At 44.7% G+C, this 22,279-nt stretch overlaps 1 protein-coding gene across 9 annotated transcripts in view; it reads left to right on the top strand.

Moving 5' to 3' along the window:
- Window positions 1-227: 227 nt before the first annotated feature.
- RBM26 (RNA binding motif protein 26) overlaps window positions 228-22,279 on the top strand; it is a 113,222-nt gene continuing 91,170 nt past the window's right edge. For 8 of the 9 annotated variants that reach the window (XR_006287126.1, XR_006287118.1, XR_006287125.1 and 5 more), the window contains exons 1-2: window positions 253-630; window positions 21,125-21,243. Coding sequence is in view for 1 of the 9 variants with exons in the window: in XM_043534405.1 (XP_043390340.1) it covers window positions 560-630; window positions 21,125-21,243 (190 nt within the window). In the remaining 8 variants the exon portion in view is untranslated. Of the gene's footprint in view, window positions 631-21,124; window positions 21,244-22,279 lie in introns of all 9 variants that reach the window. The other variant, XR_006287127.1, reaches the window with a different exon arrangement.

The raw sequence follows: 22,279 nt of genomic DNA, 5'->3' as shown, positions 1-22,279 counted from the left end.
CTGGGCGGTGAGACCCATGAGGGTGAGACCCATGAAACTCCACCGCCCCGCCCGTTCTCTCCCTGAGCGGCCCCGCGAGCGCCACAGGGCGGATCCCCGCTCCCCCGCGTCTCCCTCTCTCGCCCCGCCCCGGCTTTTCCTCGGCGCCCCGCCCCTCGCGCTCATCCCTCCCCCACCCCTCTGCATTCCCAGCGCCCTCTCTTTCCTCGCGAGGCTTTTATATTCTCGCGACATTGCAGGGCCGCCATCTTACCTGTTCGTGTTGCGGCTAAGGGGGAGGGGACCGCGCGTTTGGGAGCCACGATCCGGGCTCGGGTCTTTCGTTTCTCCGGGATCTTCCCCGTGCGGTCGGGATCTTCGGGGAGGCTGCGGCGAGAGCGGGGGCCCGCCGGCTTCCGAGCCCTCCGCGGCGTCGGGCCCTTGTTCCGTCTCCGGGGATCTAGACTGAGCTGGGCAGGCAGCTCGGGCGAGGGGCGCGGAGGAGCCGGGACCCGGCCTGCGGGCGGGGCGGAACCGCCGCTGCTGCTGCCAGGGAGGCGGGGGGGCCGGGCCGCTCTGGATGGTGGCGAAAATGATCATAGAAAACTTCGAGGCTCTGAAATCCTGGCTCAGCAAAACCTTGGAGCCCATGTGAGTAACTGGGGTAAACCCCCCCCCCCCCCGGCGCACCGCTCCCCCCACAGAGCCCGTGTGAGTAACCGGGGTTACCCCCACCCTTCCTCCGGGACACCGCTCCCCCCACAGAGCCCGTGTGAGTAACCGGGGTTACCCACCCCCCCTTCCTCCGGGACACCGCTCCCCCCACAGAGCCCGTGTGAGTAACCGGGGTAAACCCCCCACCCCCGGGACACCGTTCCCCCCACAGAGCCCGTGTGAGTAACCGGGGTAACCCCCCCCTTCCTCCGGGACGCCGCTCCTCCCCCAGAGCCCGTGTGAGTAACCGGGGTAACCCCCTTCCCCTCTCCGGGACTCTGTTCCCCCCACAGAGCCCGTGTGAGTAACCGGGGTTACCCACCCCCCCTTCCTCCGGGACACCGCTCCCCCCACAGAGTCCGTGTGAGTAACCGGGGTAACCCCCACCCCTGCTGGGACACCGCTCCCCCCACAGAGCCCGTGTGAGTAATTGGGGTAAACCCCCCTCTTCCTCCGGGACACCGCTCCCCCCACAGAGCCCGTGTGAGTAATTGGGGTAAACCCCCCTCTTCCTCCGGGACACCGCTCCCCCCACAGAGCCCGTGTGAGTAATTGGGGTAAACCCCCCTCTTCCTCCGGGACGCCGCTCCCGCCACAGAGCCCGTGTGAGTAACCGGGGTTACCCACCCCCCCTTCCTCCGGGACAGTGCTCCCCCCCCAGAGCCCGTGTGAGTAACCGGGGTAACCCCCCTCCCCTCTCCGGGACTCTGTTCCCCCCACAGAGCCTGTGTGAGTAACCGGGGTAACCCCCTTCTCCTCTCCGGGACACCGTTCCCCCCACAGAGCCCGTGTGAGTAGCCGGGGTAACCCCCCCCTTCCTCCGGGACACCGCTCCCCCCACAGAGCCCGTGTGAGTAACTGGGTAAACCCCCTCCCCTCTCCGGGACGCTGTTCCCCCCCCCCCCCCCCCCCCCCCCCCACAGAGCCCATGTGAGTAACTGGGTAAACCCCCTCCCCTCTCCGGGACGCTGTTCCCCCCCCCCCCCACACACACACAGAGCCCGTGTGAGTAACCGGGGTAACCCCCTGGGGTAATTCCCTTCCTTCCTCCTCAGAGCGTATGTGAGTAGCCAGGGTAACATCTCCTCTATAACAGCCCGTGTGAGTAACTGGGTAAACCTTGCAGCACTCTGCACTCCTCCCCTATAGAGCCTGTGGGAATTACTGGGATAAGTCTCCTAAAACACCGTCTTCTCCCCCGCTGAGCTGGTGTGCTTTTACAAATGGTCAGTGGGTTTTAAAAATTCTAAGTATAAGAGATCTGGGTTGAAAGCTCTTAGATGGAGGATAGTTCTTAAGCAGAACATGTAGTTGTGTACCACAGCAACTTAAGTGTAGAAAAGAATTAGAAAAATGTATCACCGGAGTTAAGATTTGTTTTATTTTTGAGTTCTGTTTTTCAAGAAGCTTAATTTTAATTTAGGAATGGTTAAAAACTAGTTTTGAGTTATTTTGTGTGTGAACATTTCTAAAAAAGGGGCAAAAGTTTTTGCTGGAGAAATGGTGCATAATTCTGGTATGAGACACTGTATGCACACAGAAGGAATTGCTGGAAGTCCTGTGAGGACTGGTGGCACTCAAGTGGGGCTATTCTATGTCCACAACGCAAATGTGGTCATGGTAGCAGCTGCTGAACTGTGTTACCTCAAGCTTTAGCCTATACTGCCTGACAAATCATCCAATCCGAACTGAAAATACTATTGCATGGTAATTAAGAGGTTGTGTATGGAAAGGACTCAAGTTAGAGGCAATCAAGTTATAATTCAAGTTAATTATGCGATGAAGAGACACTCTTAGATAGACTTACAGGACTATCTAGTTATGCCAAAACTGTCAAGCTGCCCAGAATTCAAATGGTGTAAAGGAGTCATCTTTGCCAAAAAAACCCCATAGCCCGGAGCTGTGTTGTACGCAATATGAAGGTGGAACTCTTAGGACATGTCTACACTGCAGACTTATGTCGGTATAATAACGCTGCTCAGGGGTGTGAAAAATCCACACTCACTTCTCCGGTTGACATAGCTACCATTTCTCATGATGGTGGATCAACTAAGCTTACAGGAGAAGCTCTCAGTCAGCATAGCACATCTTCACTTAAACACTGCAGCTGCGCCGATGGGGCATTTCAAATATAAACCTGCCCATAGGAGTAAGTGACCTAATAAAAGAAATAAAAATGTTATTAAAGCTAATGTTAAAATCATATAATACACAGGTTGAGAAATGAGTGTCTGTGCATCTGGAAATAGTGCTTGGATTATCCACAAATACAAAGGTCTTCCAGCAATTCCCTCTTTGTGCTCAGAAAAGACAGAAGTTCTCCCACAATTCACTGAGAGAGAATTCCTAGAGCATCTCAGCTTATTGCAGTGCAAAGAACGTACCATGAAATGTCCTCCTAGAAGTCTTAGTGCCACACATGAATGAGTGCAGTGCCAGTGTGGACACAGCGGCTCCAGTATTTCCGGGTGTGGCTGCTGTCATTCAAACTGGACTAATAAAGGGATTAATTTGGGCATAGATATATTGACCTAACTGTAGTGCAGACATATGCTGTGACAAATGCAGCTTGTCTCCACCTGCTTATGAACTACAGCACTGCGTGGTCTCTGTAATGGAAATACTGTGTCCCTGGCATATCTTCTACACAGGGCTTGCAAAGGGGTCTTCAGAAGACAGCCTTAGGCTGGACATTTGCAGTTCGTGTGCCAGGAGAGTCTCCTCCCCAGGCCATGTCTCTGGCTTTTAGAGCCCCTTTATGTCATTCCACCCTATTCATTTTTTGTAAAGGGGCTGAAGTGCAGGTGAGGATCTCATCATTTGTGTTTAACATTCACTAGAACCAAGTTCTGGTTTAGCAAAGGTCTAAGCAGTTTTTTATTTTCATTTTCCTTGAGTTTGAGCCACCAGTCTATAAGAGGAAGTTTCTACAGTCTAGTCTCATAGTTTTGAAAACACTGCTTTGTGGTAACATCAGTGACAGTGGTAGTACTTAGGTGAAACTGTGGTTCTTTAATTTTCACCTATTTATAGCATAAATGTCTTGTTTTAATTACCTTCTTGTAAATCAAAATTAATTAAACATCTTCTGTTGGCACATTGACTTTCCTCCATACATGGTTTAAGACTCCCAGGTACCGTATATACTCGATTATAAGCTGATTCGTTTATAAGCCAACTCCCCCCCCCCCCAGCCCCCCCAAAAGATGGATAAGTAAAAATGGAAAATTTTTCTGACCCATTCATAAGTCGACCCTATAATTCAGGGGTTGGCAAACTTTGGCTCCCGGACCATCAGGATAAGCTGCCGCAGCCGAGATGGTTTATTTACCTCGAGCGTCCGCAGGCATAGAGATAAACCGAAGTAAACGAAGTGTCCCGGTGCGCCAGCTGCTTACCCTGATGGGCTGGGACAGCAACTGGTGGAGAAATTTTTTGGGGGGAGAAGCTGGGGGTCAGGGGAGTAACCCCTGTGACCATCCCCCACATGACTCTACCCGTAGCCTGGGACCCCCACACTCTCCCCATCCCATCCCTTCCCACCTTATCTGGTGAGGATGTCTCTGGCCTGGCTGGAGCTGCTCCGGCAGGCCAGGCAGCATGGCCACAGCCTGCTCTGGGGGGTGGGGCCAAGCGGCATGGCTGCAGCCTGCCAGCCCCGGAGCTGCAGCTGGAGGGAGAGCAGCGTGGCCAGAAGCGGACAGACTCTGGCTCCACCTCTTCCCCTCTGGCTCTGCTGCCTCTCCTTGCGCCCTCTGTTGGGGGGAGGGGCTGTCCCGCCTCTCCATCTCTATACCTGTTCATAAGCCGACCCCCTTCTCTAATGCTTCCCTTTTTTACTAAAAAAAATTAGGCTTATGAACGAGTGTATACGGTATTTAGGCTTTTTTTCTCTTTTGGTTTGGGATCTTTGTGCAGGCTTACTTGGTTTGCTAATTCAGATATATAGAAAAAGTTTACTGTTTAAAATGTGAATTAAAGTAGAGTTTATATGCCATAAGGGCATAGCCTCATTAAAATGGAAAGTGTTCCTTTCACTGTGCTATGGATTTTCATATTGTAACTACTTATTACAAAGAGAATAAAAAACAAATTGTTTAAACACCATTTCTAACTAATATATATAGTACTTTCATTTACAACATTACATGGCAAAGAATCTGTCAAAGCACTCTGACCATTATTAGTTTCTAAACAGTCTTTCCTTCTTTCCATCATTTTACTCTTGTCCAATTCTATATTGCTAGCTTTTCTCAATTAACTGTACTCAAATTCTTGCTCAGTCCCAACTCTTTTGTAAATTCGTAAATTAGGTGAGTGGTGTGGTCTGTCCCACTCTGTTGCTTAATAGAATTAGCAAGTCAACTGTTTAGTGACTGTTAAGGTTGTGGCAGGATACCACCCAAAACATTAAAAGATTGGGCAGTCTTAAAATGAAAGACTTGTGCATCCTTTCTGCCTTAGTGTTAATTAATAGCATAGTAGGTAATACAATCAACTAACTCTAGAATGCCACAAAGCTTTCGTTTCCATCTCTAATAGATACCGAAAAGCGATATGTATCCCAACTTCGTCAAACTTACATTCTAATGTAAACAGTGCATTTATATCAATACTAGCAACAGATCAGCACATCTGACTGTCTCAAGGCTTGTCTATACTTGCTTCTGTAGTGCTTCAGTGTAGGTAATCTATCTGCCCAAGAAGTGGTAGCCAGATCAGCAGAGAAATTTGTCTGTTGACCTAATGCTGGCTGTACACGGGGCCTTAGGTTGTCTGAACTACCTTGCTCAGGTGTGTGGATTTTTCACACTGCTGAGTGATGTAGCAGGGTTGAGTTAACATTTTAGTGTAGACCAAGCCTCATATCCCGTAAGGTTGGAAAGTTAGTCTTCATTAACACTGCTGAGGTAACTGGACTTTACTGGGGTGTGTTGTGCTGCAATCTTAACTGCCATTAAACATAGTTTTTGTTTGCTAATTTGCTGGTTTTATATACCTCTTTTGTGCACCTCAGTGGACAGCTCTCTAGAATCAGGAAAAAGGGACCTGTACCTACTTGGGAACGAGGGAGAAACTGCTGCTGTTACTGCTAGTTTGCCCTCCTGAAGAGTGAGAGTGGCTGTGAAGTGATTTAGTAATCTGGGTCTATGCTTGGTTATGTACTACATATGTATCCGGTGAACCTTGTAACCAACACTTGTAATCCCTCATAACTCAAGCCTGACCCCAGATGTACAGTACCTTCCCTCTTAACTTGTGTAAATTTGATTTTAAATATTAGCTTTAATAAAAGTTTTAATTCTTTGTTTATAACACTTTATCCCCATTTAAAAGTTTACTGAAAGTGAGCACAACAAGAACAGCCTTGCACTTGAGCATTGACAACATGACTTGTCAATTGGAGGGAACCTTTGTAAAGGAATCTGTCATTGCTCTTCTACCAAAACACTCTCATGGAGTCTCATCCTCTGGATTGGGCACAGAGTGGTATGCATAACGCATACTTTGACAAGTGAGGCACTTTGTAGACCAGCCACTGTGGGAAGATTGACACACATTCCCAGTGTGTTACACAAATATTTACCAGTTAGCAGTGGTGATCAAGAACCCCAGATTCTATCACTGGCTCTGGGAAAGTGTAGGATTTACAGTGGTTAGAGGTAAGTTAACTGACACTGCTTTAGTGACTTTGAAAGAAAATCAGATGCACTGGGATAAGATTGGCTTTTTCATGTTAGAGACCTGGGTAACCTCTCTGATGGGTACGGATCAGCAATCATGTTGCACTCCCTGTCAGTTCCTGGCCTGGGCCGGGGAAACTAATGATCCATCCAGCGGACCAAATTCGGTGATGAATCCTGATCATGGGCCTCCTTGAGGCACCTTGCGCCTACACTAAGAAGACTACTTTTAAAAATAATGGGGACTGTCCAGTACCTATTCCTTTTTTTCTGAGTTGAGGTTCTTGACCTTAGTCAATAATAATGATAGTGAATTGCATTGGAATTTAAAAAGTTAGCTCTAGAGTTCAGGGGTATTTGGTGAAGGAATCTGTCTGTCTCTTCTCCTACTTTCCTGAGTGAGTGACGGTGTTCATAGTGTGGTGGAGTTTTCGTCAAATGAAAATTAGATTCAGTTTGGCAGATGTTTTCTGTGATGGCTAAAAAGTTATAAAATATTTTGTGAACAAACATTACTTACGTATAACTTATTCTAGGAATCTAATTAAGAAGGAGCAACAGTGTGGCCAGATGGGCCTGTCCCAGAATATTAGGTTTCTTGCAGAAGGGTACAAGAAAAGTGAGATAATCCAGTTCAAAATTGCCCCAAGAGGTAGCTTTCATTGTCCTATTATTCTCTCTGTATCACTTTGTTTTTTATCAAAACACCATTAAAAAATTTAAACAGTGTCCAAAGTTTATATTCTGGTTCTAGTTTTTGCCATTTCCATGAGATTTTAGCAAAATAAAGGTTGAGAGCTCCTGTTAAAAATGAGCTCTGTACCAGCTACTGCTGCACTTTAATAGCAGGCTTCCCTAAGTGCTGCAAGAACAAAATCAGGTAGATGAAGTTAAGGGGAAAATGAGGCTGCAGGAATTTTGACCAACAGATGAAAACTATTGATGTTCATATTTTCAAATCTGGGCAAATCTGAGATTACATTAGGTATGAATAATTGAATGAAGTGATGATCTATAGTACTCATAGGCTGTGGAATTCAGAGGTGTTGACAGTTGTGAGGATAAAGGCTGATGATGACCCATTCCCCCTCTCCTTTGCAGGTAGAAGCTGCAGTCTGAGCTGGAAAGTGAGAAAACATTCTGTCCATCTAAATGTTTCAGGCCTTTCTTCGTGTAATGACTTAAATAGTAATTTAAATGTTTCAGCTTGGTATGTACATAGTCAGTTTCTGTGTCCTTGCTTCCCTCCATGCTTTTCCAGGTTAGAAAAAATTTGCTTGAGAAATAGTTACAAAGGAATTAGAACAGTGCATTGTTCATTCAGTATGTACTCCTGGGGGAGTTCTGCACCACTGCGCAAGTACAGAATTAATTTCCATCGCAGATTTTTTTTATTTTACTTCTGTAGAAAATAGATTCTGCTGGGGAGGTGCTGCAATTACACCTTTCACCCAGCAGGGCCTTCTGTGGCACCAGAAGAGAGGTAGCAGGCTCAAGGTTGGAGCAGGCAGCTATGAAAAGGGAGGGAGCAGATGCTGCTTTCCTCACAGCACCTTGTTCGCAGGGCCAGAGGACACACGGGATATATATATGTGTGTGTGTGTGTGCGCGCGCGTGTGAATGGACAGAGTGGGACACCTCGGGGTGGGGGGGTCACAGACTGGGGTTCAGAAGGGCTAGTGGGGAGGGGGACAGACGGACAGAGGAGCTAGTGGGGTGACAGCTTTGAGCCAGGGGCTGAATGGGAGTGGGGGGTGCAAAGACAAGTGGGGATGGAGAGAAGGAGGGGTGCAGGAACACACAGGGATAGGAGCAGATGTGCCTGACTGAATAGGAGAGGCTAGGGGTCAGCCAGGATCTGCATGGGGGAGGCTCCCTAACAGTCGCCTGCTCAAGCTCCCCCCCCAATCCCGTCCCCCAGAAAAACCCAATATCCTGTTCTATACTTCTCCCACCCACACCCAACCACTACTCCCAGGCTTCTTCCAAGCAATTTCTTTGCTCTCCCTCAGCTTCTCCTTTAGCCCTGACTCCACCAAGCCTTTGCACTGCTTCTGAGTGGTACAGTAAATACTTTTCTGTATTGTAGTTTAAATGAATTATTACTCAGAGTTGTTTATTAATATGCTTAGTAAGGAATCTATTTGTCAAAAATCATTTCCTGAATCTTTTTTGTTGTCTGTATTGTTACAGACATACTTGCTGACAGGTATTTTGAAATAAATTATCAAAATAATTGAAACTGATGTGATTCTATTGTATTATTTTGACAAATAAAATATGCAGAATTTTAAAATATTGTGCACAAAATTTTTAATTTTTTTGCCACAAAATTCCCCCAGGAGTAGTTACTGTCTGTAACAATTTTAAGCACTCATCAACTGTATCCCCTTTTGTTGTAATGGTATAATGTAGACTTGGCATAACTGTTCTAATGGATGCATGTTTCATAGCATTATAGAAATGTGGGGCTGGAAGGGACCTCAAGAGGTCATTATTCCAGCCTCCTGTATTGAGTCAGGACCAAGTATGCCTAGACCATCCCTGGCAGGTGTCCAACCTGTTCTTAAGACTCCAGTGATGGGATTCTACAGCCTCCTTTATAAGCCTATTCCAGTGCTTAACTATCTTTATGGTTAGAAAGTTTTTCCTAATATCTAACCTAAATCTCCCTTGCAGATTAAGGTGATTACTTCTTGTCCTATCATCGGTGGACGTGGAGAACAATTGATCGCTGTCGTCTTTATAACAGTCCTTAGTATATTTGAAGACTGTTATTAGTCTCACCTCAGTTTTCTTTTTTCAAGACTAAACGTGCCCATTTTTATTAAATGAATCTCTATAACAGAACCATTCTTGACCTTTCTTGCATCCTTTCCAGTCCTTTCTCAAATTCCATGAATTGCTTCCCTCACACCTTGCCTTAAGAATGCATCAGAGGCGCTCAGCACTCTGGTGGTCTTCCTATTGGGTCTTGGTGCCTACATATTCAAAGTTTGTGTGCTGTGGGGCTTAGATTCCTGAAGGTTTGCAGTTTGCTGTTTCCAGTCCAACAGAGGCTGCCAGACATGCTGGTCCCTTTCTGATGTATTCATTTTAACATCAAGATTGGGTATCTTGATAAAAGTTATGCTTTAGTTCAGTGTTTCTCAACCTTTTTAGGTTTGAGATAGGGATGTAAGAGTTTAACTGGTTAACCAATAAGCTTGAAGCTTATCAGTTTCTGGTAACTGTTTAAACTCCGCCCAAGGTCCGAGCTGCCGCCCCGTGCCCAAGATCCCAGCTGCCACCCCGCTTGCTTATGGTCCCTCCCGGCTGCTGGCTGCACGCCTGGGGTCCATCCCAGCAGCCGGGACCCCGGGCTCAGGACTGGCAGCCGGGACCCCAGGGTTGGCAGCGGAGCCTCACGTAAAACGTTGGGGTGCTGCAGGTAAACGTTTAACCGTGTAACCGATAGAATTTTAATCGGTTACATGATTGCTGGTTTTGCACGTTATTTATACCCCTAGTTTGAGACCCTGTATTCAAAGTAAAAATGTTCATTGTTACCTTATGTTTATTATAAAAGTAATATTTAAATATGTATCAATAACAATAAGCCTATATGATTTTGACAGAGAATACTTACCTTAAAGTGGAAGAGTATGCCGGAAGTCAGGACTTGAGATTTTCTTTGCGTTAGCTTGTAACACATCTTTCGATGTCTTCCACCTCCAGTTGCCAGTTATGACTCACCAATTGAGAAACCATGGTCTAGTTCAACCACAGATTATTGGATTCAGTGCAAGAATAATTGGGAAAATTTTTGCTAACCTGTTACACAAGAGGTCAGACTAGATGATCATAATGCTCCCTTCTGGCCTTGAAATTTTTATATCTGAGAACCTGTATGTGTGTTTTGGTGAACTAAGGTAGGGTCATTTGAACTCTGTGGCATGTTGAGTCCAAATTTTGTGGTAAGAGTCTGGATTCTGTAGCAGTTTGTTAAAAATTGAGTATTAGTGAAAGTACAGTAACTCCCCACTTAACATCCTCTCGCTTAACGTTGTTTCGATCGTACGTCCCTGCTCCATTACAGAACATGCTCGTTTAAAGTTGTGCAATGCTCCGCTGCCTGCTTTGTCCACAGCTGGCAGCCTCCTATCAGCTCCCCCCAGCGCCTCCCACCCACCGGCGGACCCCACAGATCAGTGCCTTCTCTTGCTCCTCCTGCCCGTGGCAATCAGCTGGTTTGTGGCTTTCAGGGGGCAGGGAAGGGAGGGGGAGCCTGCGTGCCAAGTCCTCGCTCCTCCCTCCTGCCTCCGGAAGGCTGCAAACCAGCTGATTGCCACAGGCAGGAAGCAGGGGAGGAAAGGGGGAGGAGCAAGGACGGGGTGTGCAGAGTAAAGGGGGAGGAGGTGTGGGGGGAGAAGACGGGTTAAGCGAGGAGCTTGGGGGAAGGGGTGGAGTGGGCGGGCTGAGGGTTGAGCCCCCCTCCCCTGGTGCTTCACAGTAGGGGAAGCAGCCGCTGCTGCGCAACGTGCTTCTCCTAGCCTACAGCACCTTTGGCCTCCTTGCCTGCCTCATTGTCTGCAGTACCAGTGAGCTGTGCCTGTGTGGAGTAAGGCAGGGGCACCTCCCATTGCTTCATACTCAGCAATGATGATGGTAGTATTAAATTGTTTTGTTTAAAACTTATGCCTGTATTAAATTGCTTGTTTAAAATGTATAGGATGCCTTTTGTCTGGCAAAAAGAAAAAATTTCTCTCGAACCGAAACCCCCCTATTTACATTAATTCTTATGGGGAAATTGGATTCGCTTAACATTGTTTGCTTAAAGTTGTATTTTTCAGGAACATAACTACAACATTAAGTGAGGAGTTACTGTAATATGAAAATGAATAATGCAGTCCAGTGTTCTGTATTTTGATAACTGAATTTATTTTACATTTTCCCAAAATTTTTAGTTTTGGTATGCTGCAGCAAGTTCTATACTAGCAGTGTTTAACTGCAATGTGGGAACAATCAGGGGAAACCTGGAGATTTTGGTAAATGAGTAGGAGACAGATGAGGCTTTTGGTACCTGGAAAGGCAGGGGAGGCATTTTGGTATTGTGGTTAAACACATTATTTGGATACTTCTGAAATGATTAGCAGTAAAACAGTTAAGTGCTGACATTAAATTGTCCTTTTTTAGGTATCAGGGTTAACAGTCCAGTTAAACAATGGAACAGTTATATATCTTTTAGAGTTAATGTTCCACGCTGTCTGCAGACTTGGGGAGAGATTACTGCATGCTTTATGCTTGATTCAAATTTTCAAAGTAACTTAGCTTTGTACCCATAAGGGCTAGAAATATAATTTTTAAAAAATTAAATTTTAGGCCTGGTCTACACTTGAAATTTTGCCAGTATACCAGTGTTGGTTAGGTGTGGTATTTTGGAGACATTTCTATACAGGTAAAAGCCCTTAGTGTAGATGCAGTAATGCTAACATAAAAGTGCTTTCACTGGTATAGTTTATTTCATTTGCTGAGCTGGTATGTGTTGTTCCGGCAAAAGAACTTTCTTGCTGGAATAAGCTTTCTCTCCACTAGGAAGGATTGCTGGTGGTCTGACAGGGTGGGCTGGCACCAGTAACGGATTACCTGCTGGCTATTTCATGTCTTGAACAGTATTGCCAAAACCAAGTATTCAAAAACAGTGGGGCAGGTCCGCAAAAATCATGACTACATTAAAAATTGAGTGGTTTTATTTTTTTTTTTGCATTTTTGCTTTTGGTTTTTTGGTTTTTTTAAAGTTGGGCTTATTTACCTTTTGGTTTCTGAGTCTTTAGGGTACACTTGAGATACATTTTTCAGCTTTTCACTGCCACTGAGAGCTAGAAAGTTACTTAAAAATTGAAGCCGAGATGCTCACGTTATGTCTTTGCTCCAGGAGCTGGAGCTTTAAGAAAAAAATATCTCAAAACTTGGAATAAAATTGCAGGAATTGGCAACATGTAGCAAGTCAGAGGCAGCAAAGCTTTTAAGCCTCTTAGACTGACGGACTGAGTTTCTAGTTTTGATTTCTTCCCTGTTTACCTTCTTTTGGTGCATGTATAGTTTATTTAGTTAAATAAAACCAAGAAAATTTCATACACAAAACTGATAATAATAAAAAAAAAAAAAAAAGTTAGTTGTGTAGTGAAACACTTTAAGTCAGCAATATAACAGTTAATTGGGAGTGTAGTCATAACACTCCTTATGTATATACAATTTCTCATAGATTGTTTTGCATCCTAAAACATGTTCTTAGATTTTAAAAAAAATCTAAGAATTGCCATACTGGGTCAGACCGGTAGCTCAATATCCTATCTTCTGGCAGTGGCCAGTACCAGATGGTTCAGAGGGAATGAACAGAATGGCAATTATTGAGTGAGCCACCCCTTGTCATCCAATCCCAGCTTCTGGCATTCAAGAGGGGACACCCAGACTATGCGGTTGCATCCCTGACCATCTTGGCTAATAGGCATTGATGGATCCATCTTCAAGGAACTTATCTAACTCTTTTTTGAACCAAGTTATATTTTTGGCCTTCACAACATTCCCTGGCAATTAGTTCCACAGGTTGACTGTGCGTTGTGTGAAGAAGTACTTCCCTATGTTTGTTTTAAACCTGCTGCCTATTAATTTCATTGGGGACCCCTTTTTTGTGTGTTTTGTGAAGAGGTAAATAGCACTTTCCTATTTACTTTCTTCACACCATGATTTTATAGATCTATATCATATCCACCATTATTTGTCTCTTTTCCAAGCTGAACAGTCTGTCTTTTTAGTCTCTCCTTGTATGGAAGCTGTTCCATACGCCTAATAATTTTTGTTGCTCTTGTCTGTTCTTTTTCCAGTTCTAATGTATCTTTTTTGAGATGGGGTGACCACATCTGCATGCAGTATTCAAAATGTACCATGGATTTATACAGAGGCAATGTGATATTTTTTGTAGTATTAGCTATCCCTTTCTTAATGATTCCCAACATTCTTTTAGCTTTTTTGACTGCCACTGCACATCGAGTGGATGTTTTCAGAGAAAACACAGTGACTCCAAGATCTTTTTTGAGAGGTAACAGCTAATTTAGACCCCCCCATCATTTTATATGTATAGTTGGGATTATGTTTATCCAGTGCATTGCTTTGCATTTTGTTACCTACTCATGAGAGGGCCTTCCTTTTTATCCCATGACTGCTTAGTTTGCTTAAGAGCATTTTCTCTGATTCTATATAAAAATGTAATTTTATTAAGACTAGTGAGGATAGGTACTAATAAAGATTAAAAAAAATATTGTGGTGTGTTTCTTGTTATCCCCACACAGTTATTTCTCTTAAAAATAACTGGTATACACCTTTTGAAGAGGGAGGGAAAAGAATCTTGCTTATATGTGAAGTGACATGATAATTAAAATTGCATTAAGGAACGTTAAAATATTAATCTTGCCAAGTCAAGCACTCCAAAGGTAGGAAATACTAGAATTAAGATTGCTCAGGGAAATTGCATCTCCACCACTAGACTCCTCATTTGTGTAGGCCCACAAAGATCAATTCTTCCTTCGGCCCTATTCAGCTTCTAGATGCAGCCACTAGTTGAACTCGTCAGGTGGTGTGGACTCACATGCCAGCTACGTGCAGATGAGATACAGCTCTACTTATCTCTCAGCATTACTCTTGAGGGCATTCTGCACCAAAAAATTTAAAATTCTGCACACAATAGTTTAAAATTTTGAAAATATTATTTGTCAAATAAATGTGGTAGCTCCAGCATGGCACTGGGGAGAACAGGCTACTGGCTGCACAGAGGTGGGAGATTACTGTGTGGCTGCACCAACCCTAACACAGCACAAGTACTATGCCTGCCCCAGAAACACACCAGAGCCCTGCCCCTTCATGCCAGGTGTACCAGTTGTAGGCAGGCAGGCTCAGCAAGGCAGGATCCAAGTGTGGGGGGAATCCAGATGTGGGTGGAGAGGGTTCTGTGTGGGGCAGCCTGGGTGTGGGTGGCTCAGTGGGGGATCTGGGTACAAGGGGGGGGATCTGGATGCACAGGGGCTTGTTGGGGAGGTTCTGGGTGCAGCAGTAATGGGACTCTGCAGGGGGGTGCACGTGAAGGTGGTTAGAGCTCAGCAGGGGGGTCCGAGTGTGGATGGGGATAGAGCTCAGTGAGGGGGTCCAGATCCTGGGGGAGTGGGGCTCAGTAGGGTTGGGATCCAGGTGCAGCTGGTTGGAGCTCGGTAGGGTGGGGATCTGGGTATGTGTGGCTCATCAGGGTGGTGCAGGGGGAATGGGGCTCGTGGGGGGGGGTTCTGGGTGCTGGGGGGGTGAGGCTCAGCGGTGGTATCTGGATGCACTGGGGTTGGACGGATGGGGGAGCAGCTCCCTGTACACAGATCCCTCCCGCTGCAGCTGAGGAGCAATGAGTGCAGGAAACCTGGGGGGAGGGGAGTTTGCAGAGCTTCCTACAGCTGGGGGAGAAATCTGGAAATGGGTTTGACCCGGCCCCGGATGCCGTGCATGGGAAGACACAAAAAAGAAGCTTACAAGAAATGGAAGTTTGAACAAATGACCAGGGAGGAGTATAAAAATATTGCTGAGGCGTGCAGGAGTGAAATCAGGAAGGCCAAATCATACTTGGAGTTGCAGCTAGCAAGAGATGTCAAGAGTAACAAGAAGGGTTTCTTCAGCTATGTTAGCAACAAGAAGGTAGTCAAGGAAAGTGTGGGCTCCTTACTGAATGAGAGAGGCAACTTAGTGACCGAGGATGTGGAAAAAGCTAATGTACTCAGTGCTTTTTTTGCCTCTGTCTTCACGAACAAGGTCAGCTCCCAGACTACTGCACTGGGCAGCACAGCATGGGCAGGAGGCGACCAGCCCTCTGTGGAGAAGGAAGTGGTTCGGGACTATTTAGAAAAGCTGGACGAGCACAAGGTCATGGGGCCAGATGCGCTGCATCGGAGAGTGCTAAAGGAGTTGGCGGATGTGAATGCAAAGCCATTGGCCATTATCTTTGAAAACTCATGGCGATCAGGGGAGGTCCTGGAGCCCAACTTTAAAAAAGGGAAGGAGGAGGATCCGGGGAACTACAGGCCAGTCAGCCTCACCTCAATCCCTGGAAAAATCATGGAGCAGGTCCTCAAGGAATCAATTCTGAAGCACTTAGAGGAGAGGAATGTGATCAGGAACAGTCAGCATGGATTCACCAAAGGCAAGTCATGCCTGACTAACCTAATTGCCTTCTATGATGAGATAACTGGCTCTGTGGATGAGGGGAAAGCAGTGGTCGTGTTATTCCTTGACTTTAGCAAAGCTTTTGATACGGTCTCCCACAGTATTCTTGCCAGCAAGTTAAAGTATGGGCTGGATGAATGGACGATAAGGTGGATAGAAAGCTAGCTAGATCGTCTGGCTCAGCGGGTAGTGATCAATGACTCCATGTCTAGTTGGCAGCCAGTATCAAGCGGAGTGCCCCAAGGGTCGGTCCTGGGGCCGGTTTTGTTCAATATCTTCATAAATGATCTGGAGGATGGTGTGGACTGCACCCTCAGCAAGTTTCCAGATGACACTAAACTGGGAGGAGAGGTAGATACACTGGAGGGTAGGGCTAGGATACAGAGGGCCCTAGACAAATTAGAGGATTGGGCCAAAAGAAATCTGATGAGGTTTAACAAGGACAAATGCAGAGTCCTGCACTTAGGACAGAAGAATCCTATACACTGCTACAGACTAGAGACCGAATGGCTAGACAGCAGTTCTGCAGAAAAGGACCTAGGGGTTACAGTGGACGAGAAGCTGGATACGAGTCAACAGTGTGCCCTTGTTGCCAAGAAGGCGAACGGCATTTTGGGGTGTATAAGTAGGGGCATTGCCAGCAGATCGAGGGACGTGATCGTTCCCCTCTATTCGACATTGGTGAGGCCTCATCTGGAGTCGTGTGTCCAGTTTTGGGCCCCATACTACAAGAAGGATGTGGAAAAATTGGAAAGCGTTCAGTGGAGGGCAACAAAAATGATAAGGGGGCTGGAGAACCTGACTTATGAGGAGAGGCTGAGGGAACTGGGATTGTTTAGTTTGCAGAAGAGAAGAATGAGGGCGGATTTGATAGCTGCTTTCAGCTACCTGAAAGGGGATTCCAAAGGGGATGGATCTAGACCAGTGGTTGCCAAACTTGTTCTGCCGCTTGTTCAGGGAAAGCCCCTGACGGGCCGGGCCAGTTTGTTTGTCTGCTGCGTCCTCAGGGCCCACCTGCCAGGGGCTTTCACCGCACAAGTGGCGGAACAAGTTTGGGAACCACTGATCTAGACTGCTCTCAGTGGTACCAGATGACAGAACAAGGAGTAATGGTCTTGCAGTGGGGAGGTTTAGGAAAAACTTTTTCACTAGGAGGGTGGTGAAGCACTGGAATGTGTTACCCAGGGAGGTCGTGGAATCTTCTTCCTTTGAGGTTTTTAAGGTCAGGCTTGACAAAGCTCTGGCTGGGATGATTAAGGTCAGGCTTGGCAAAGCTCTGGCTGGGATGATTTAGTTCTTGGTCCTGCTTTGGGCAGGGGATTGGACTAAATGACCTCCTGAGGTCCCTTCCAACCCTCATGTTCCATGATTCTGTGATAAGAGGAAGTCCCGTCCTCCCCAGTCCAGCCAGGCCTAACAGCTGAGCCTGGCGCAGGGTAGGAGCCACGTCTTCTCCAGTCCCGCCCCACAGTGATATACCTCTCTGCCGCTGCCCTGGGCACCCGAAACATACTGTTGTTGAGGGGGGTCGCATGACCACTTTTGTGACTTCCCTTTGCTTCCCTGTCAGAAAGTCATTTTTCTGCAGGGCGACAAAGAAATCTGCTGGGAAATGAATTTTGCGCATGCGCAGTGCCGCAGAATTCCCCCAGTAGTACACCATGCTACTACAACCAAGCTGGCCCAATGTTTGGACCAAATCTGCTTATGAACGAAGAACAGCTGGTTGAAGCTGAATTGAAGCAAGATAGAAGTGATGCTGCTGCACAGAGCTGAAGTTTGCAGCCACTGTGCAGTCTCCTGTGGCTGAAGTACATAGCCACAATTAGTCAGTTCAGTCGGTAGTTTGGGAGTGCTCTGATTTCTCTCTGATATAAGTTCTTAAATATTAATATGCTTCAGTAATACTTTCTACCATCCCTGGCTGGCCAGGAGACTCTTATCCTGGGAGACCATGACCTGGTCTCAGTTGTTGATGCCTTTGTTGCCTGTGGACTGGACTACAGCAATGCAATATACCTGAGCATGAAACTTTCAGCACTTAGGAAGCTCCAACTCCGTAGTACCATAGTACTTTCTGTAGGAAGCTCCATAGTACACTGGAGCATGTCTTCTGAGCAACACAGGTTACAGTGAACACATCAGACCTGGGCTCCGCTCCCTGCACTGGCTTGCTATATAATACGGAGTCAGGTTCAAGGACTTGGTCCTTATTTTGAAGGCACTCAGTGTCCTGGGCCCAGCATATCTAAAAGTTTGCCTGATGCCTCATGGTGAAGACTGGAGTTGACACCTTCCTCTTCTGGCACAATGAAACGCTTTACAAGGAGAGTAAGCTCGTTCTGTGTGGGAGACAGAATTTTCTTGTGGGCAAGCCTGAAACTGTGAAACAAACTCCCTCAGTAACTAAGGACCACTACAAATCTCTCGATTGTCCACTCCAAGTGGAAGGCACATTTTTTTGACCTTGCCTTCTCAAATATGAGCAAAGAGAACCTTTTTTATATATTTTAAAAAAACCAAACCCCCAAATCCAGCAGCAACAAAATACAATGCTCTACTGCAGTGGTTTTCAACCTGTGGTCTGTGGACCCTGGGGGGTTCTGCACACTATGACTAAGGGATCTGTGAAATTTGGTCATTACTATAGAACAGTGTTTTTCAATCTGTGGTCTGCGGACCCATCAGGGTTCGCAGACTGTCTCTGATTTCCAAAGGGGTCTGCACCTCCGTTTGAAACTTTCTAGGTGTCCTCAAATAAAAAAAGGTTGAAAACTATTGCTGTACAGTATACATGTTTCCCCTTGGTGAGAGGATGAGAGAGAATACAATCACAGATGTTCGTCACCTCACTTAATATAATACTGGACGATGCTCATATCCTACGGTGATGTGTGGTATAAGAACCTACCTATCTTAGAGTCTTAATTCAGACCCATTGTGTGTATGTATTATGATAGCCTTACCCAACATCATATAGCAAGTCTGTGGTCAAGCCTGGAAAACTATTAAACTCTCCCAAATGCCAAGCCAGATGTTTAAGAGCATCTCTTCTTAATCACTGTCTATCCATTGAATAAAGACGAGTTCTGTAGGACAAATAGTGTGTGATGATGTAAATAAAGTCTGCATCATTATGCATAGTCATTGAGGGTATTGAATTAAGTTTGCAGGAACGCCTTTAATTTTTGCATTTCCCAGTTTTTGAGTGCTTGATCATGCAAACTCTAGCATCATTATTTTAGCTTAAGCTTTATGTATTTCCTTAGTTTTTTAAAAATTAAAAAAAAAACCAAAGTACGGCTGCTACTCTGAGACCTGTCAAGATTTCATTATGTGGAACCATACTGACATCCCTTCCTCCACAGGTCATCCCTCCTGCCAAATTTCAAGTTGCTGCTCTAGAACATGGGGGCACTAGAGCATCTCAGAGAAACAGTTGAAAGAAATTTTTAATACTGACAATTTATTTTTCTCTAATCTCCTTCTTGGAAACAGTTGAGTTGATTTTTTTGCTGAGCCTTTAAAATATGTATGTAAAATCCACCTGATGTAGAGATTTGGCTGGGCTGGACATTGTGTGCAGATATCATAAGCCAGGAGGATCAAGCCACCGACCGACCCCACTGGCACCACATCCTCCCATCAGGCAGTGGCCTGCTTTGAGAAGCGTCCTGCCCTCGAAGCTGAAAAAGAGAGAAGGAAGGAAAAAGAACTTTCTCCCAGCAGGCAGCTGGCCCACCAGGAAATGTCTGTACCTACAGTGGGCGGATTTGTGTTTTCCAGGATTGGACTCCTGAGTCATCTCAGGACCCATATATAAATCTGTGGTAGAGATCATCCTCTAATTGAGGGATCGCTCCTGTGCTGATCTACACTGGAGGTTAGGTCGGCTTACCAACATTGCTCAGGGTCTGGATCTTTCAACATAGCTGTGTCAATCTAACATATTTAGTATAGACCTGGCCTTTGAGTGCTTTACTTGAAGGCTGAGCTTTTATCCTTTGTAGCCTTTGCATTAATGTTTTTGATTATGTTTGCCTTAGTGCTTCAATGCTCTTCCCTGAAACCTTTTTTTGTTTTCTTTTCCTGCTCTGGCATTTTGAGCTTTCACTAAAACTTGAACAAACTTCAGCACCTCATTTCTCATGTGTTGGTGCACTTGCCTTTATGTAATAATGGTGTATGAACACTGTTTCCAAGGGTTTTGAAAACAGATTTTTAGCTAACTCAATCTGTTACCAAATACATGACAAAATAAGACTAGATACAGTGCTAGAAAATATAGGGTAGGGGTTCTCAAATGTATTCAAAATGTAGATAATTTTAATACAATATTGTGGTGCCCCATTCTACCCATTTGTGATTATGTAGATCATCTCTCTTCCCATTCATTACTTGACTTTCCCTGTGGCAACTTCAGCAATTCCTATGTGAAAAAGTAGGGGAGTTTTTATTGTGTTTTTAGTTTCTTTTAAGGCCATTTAGCAGCTGGAAACAAAGATCTGGTACAATGTTGACTGACTAACTCTACATGTTGCTACCAAGAGCTTTGTGGTCTACAGTTTGAGAACCTCTGCTCTAGGGAACAATCCTCCTTTGGCAATATGATGGAACTAAAGGATCTTAGAATACCAAGAATCTCTCCTGCTTTACATTTGCTGCTCAAGACAACATTTCTGTCTCTCTTACATTTGAAGAGGAGTGAATAGAAATTTTTTCACCGTGCCACGACTTAACTGACCCAAGGTCTCGGTTGCTTGGGAGGTGTTCTCTCTCTAGCATTTTCAGCCCTTTTGGTATAGGGATCAAGAAGAGAAGACTAGGTGTCAAGGGTGAAATCCTGGCACTATTGAAGTCCATGGCAAAATTTCCTTTAACTTCAATAGTATCCATATTTCAAAATTAACCTTTACTTGTCATTACAATTCATGTTGCCTTCTTAATTATGCACAAATTTTTCACTCTAGTAACACTTCAACACTGATATCTAGATGGCAAAAGGTCCAAAATAATGTTTGTGGTCCAGTGCTGATTCAAGTAAGGGGCAGTCCATGTTTTGGAGAGCAGGTAGAAATAGCAGCTATAGTTCATATCAGCATACCTCAGAAAAGTTTATACTAACCAGGTGTAAGTTATTATCCCCTGCTGTAATCTTATATTTAGAGATGAACTGCAACATGGTTAATATTTTTTGTCTACTTGCATCAGTACAAGTGTAACTGAGATGTAATATACATTCCCTTTATTTTTCTGTGAAGGAGGTTAAATGACATCTTCTTGTGTAACGTAGATAGATGAAGATTAATTGCCAATATTCAAAAGATTCGATATTTTAAGGTAACTTTGGTGGGGTTTTTTTGTGGCCCAATCTTATTTCCTATTGAAATTGATTGGAAGTTTAATTGACTTTAATAGCAGCAGAATTGAGCCCTCGATGTGTGTATTGTGCCAGGTTCGGGCAGTCTTGCGTTTTTCATACTGAATTCTATATTTTTATCAATTATTTACAGATGTGATGCAGATCCCTCAGCCCTAGCTAAATACGTTCTTGCCTTGGTAAAGAAGGATAAAAGTGAGAAAGAGCTGAAGGCATTATGTGTTGATCAGCTGGATGTATTTCTTCAGAAGGGTAAGAAGTCTTCACTGTGACTATAAAACTTCAGTGATTTGCTTTGCTTATTAATGTTCGTGTACTCAACTTAATTTAGGATTAACTGCTGTTTATCTTTTTTATGCGCCTTCGTTAAGTGCAGTTAATTGAGTTGCGTGAAGAAAATAATTTATAAAATTTAACAAAAAACAGCAGTATTGTATGATATCAGTATTATATATATCATGGGTACAGCTTAAATTTTCCACCATGTAAATAAGGACACTAAAGTTTATCATAATAGATGTACTGGAACTGAGTACGTATTTGGGAGTGTGAAATATATGTCCCTTTACTTTCCCCAAAAAATTAAACTTGAGATAAGATTGAGAGCATACATCACTAATTTTAGGGTAAATTGAGGTAAGATTGTATTAATTAAAATGGTTTGGAAATACAAGGAAGTCATTAAGTTTAAATTTAAAAGAAACACAAAAATTTTTGATTATGGCAGTGCCGTTATAAGACACCTAAATAACCTTAATTCTGTTCTTTCTCAGGATATAACTATAGAGGGCAACTCTCAGACAATCTTATCCACCCATTTCAGTTTTTTTAATTTGTCCAAGTTTTCATCCTTTGTACTGCTCATGTGCCAACCTTTTAGCCTCTGTTAAAGTCTCTCCTTAAAACAGATTTCTGTTTACCCATTCTTTTGTCAGCATGCTGTATGAGTTATAAGGTAACATCTTTGGGGCAGGGACTACATCTTCCTCTTCAGTATACAATATGAGGGCATATTGTACTTATAGCCAGTTAACAATAAGCCTTCTATTATTGCTTTCAAGTAGGCTGGTTGATCACTAAAATTACATCATTTTGGGGATCATATTTCTATTGTGTGTTTGGCAGTGTAAGCACACTGCATACTCCCCCCTTATTACGAAAGAATACTTCAGATTTTGAAAAAAAATAGCAGAAATACAAGGCTATTGTACAATCACAAGGCTAGCTGTGTTAGTTGACAAGTCGTCTTTAAAACTCCATTCCAAAATGTTTGCACCATGGACCATCT

This window comes from Chelonia mydas, chromosome 1 (genome assembly GCF_015237465.2).
Source record: "Chelonia mydas isolate rCheMyd1 chromosome 1, rCheMyd1.pri.v2, whole genome shotgun sequence".
In the NCBI taxonomy this organism is placed as follows: Eukaryota; Metazoa; Chordata; order Testudines; family Cheloniidae; genus Chelonia; species Chelonia mydas.
The sequence above is the reverse complement of the archived record's forward strand: the minus strand, read 5'-3'. Positions and strand labels throughout refer to the sequence as shown.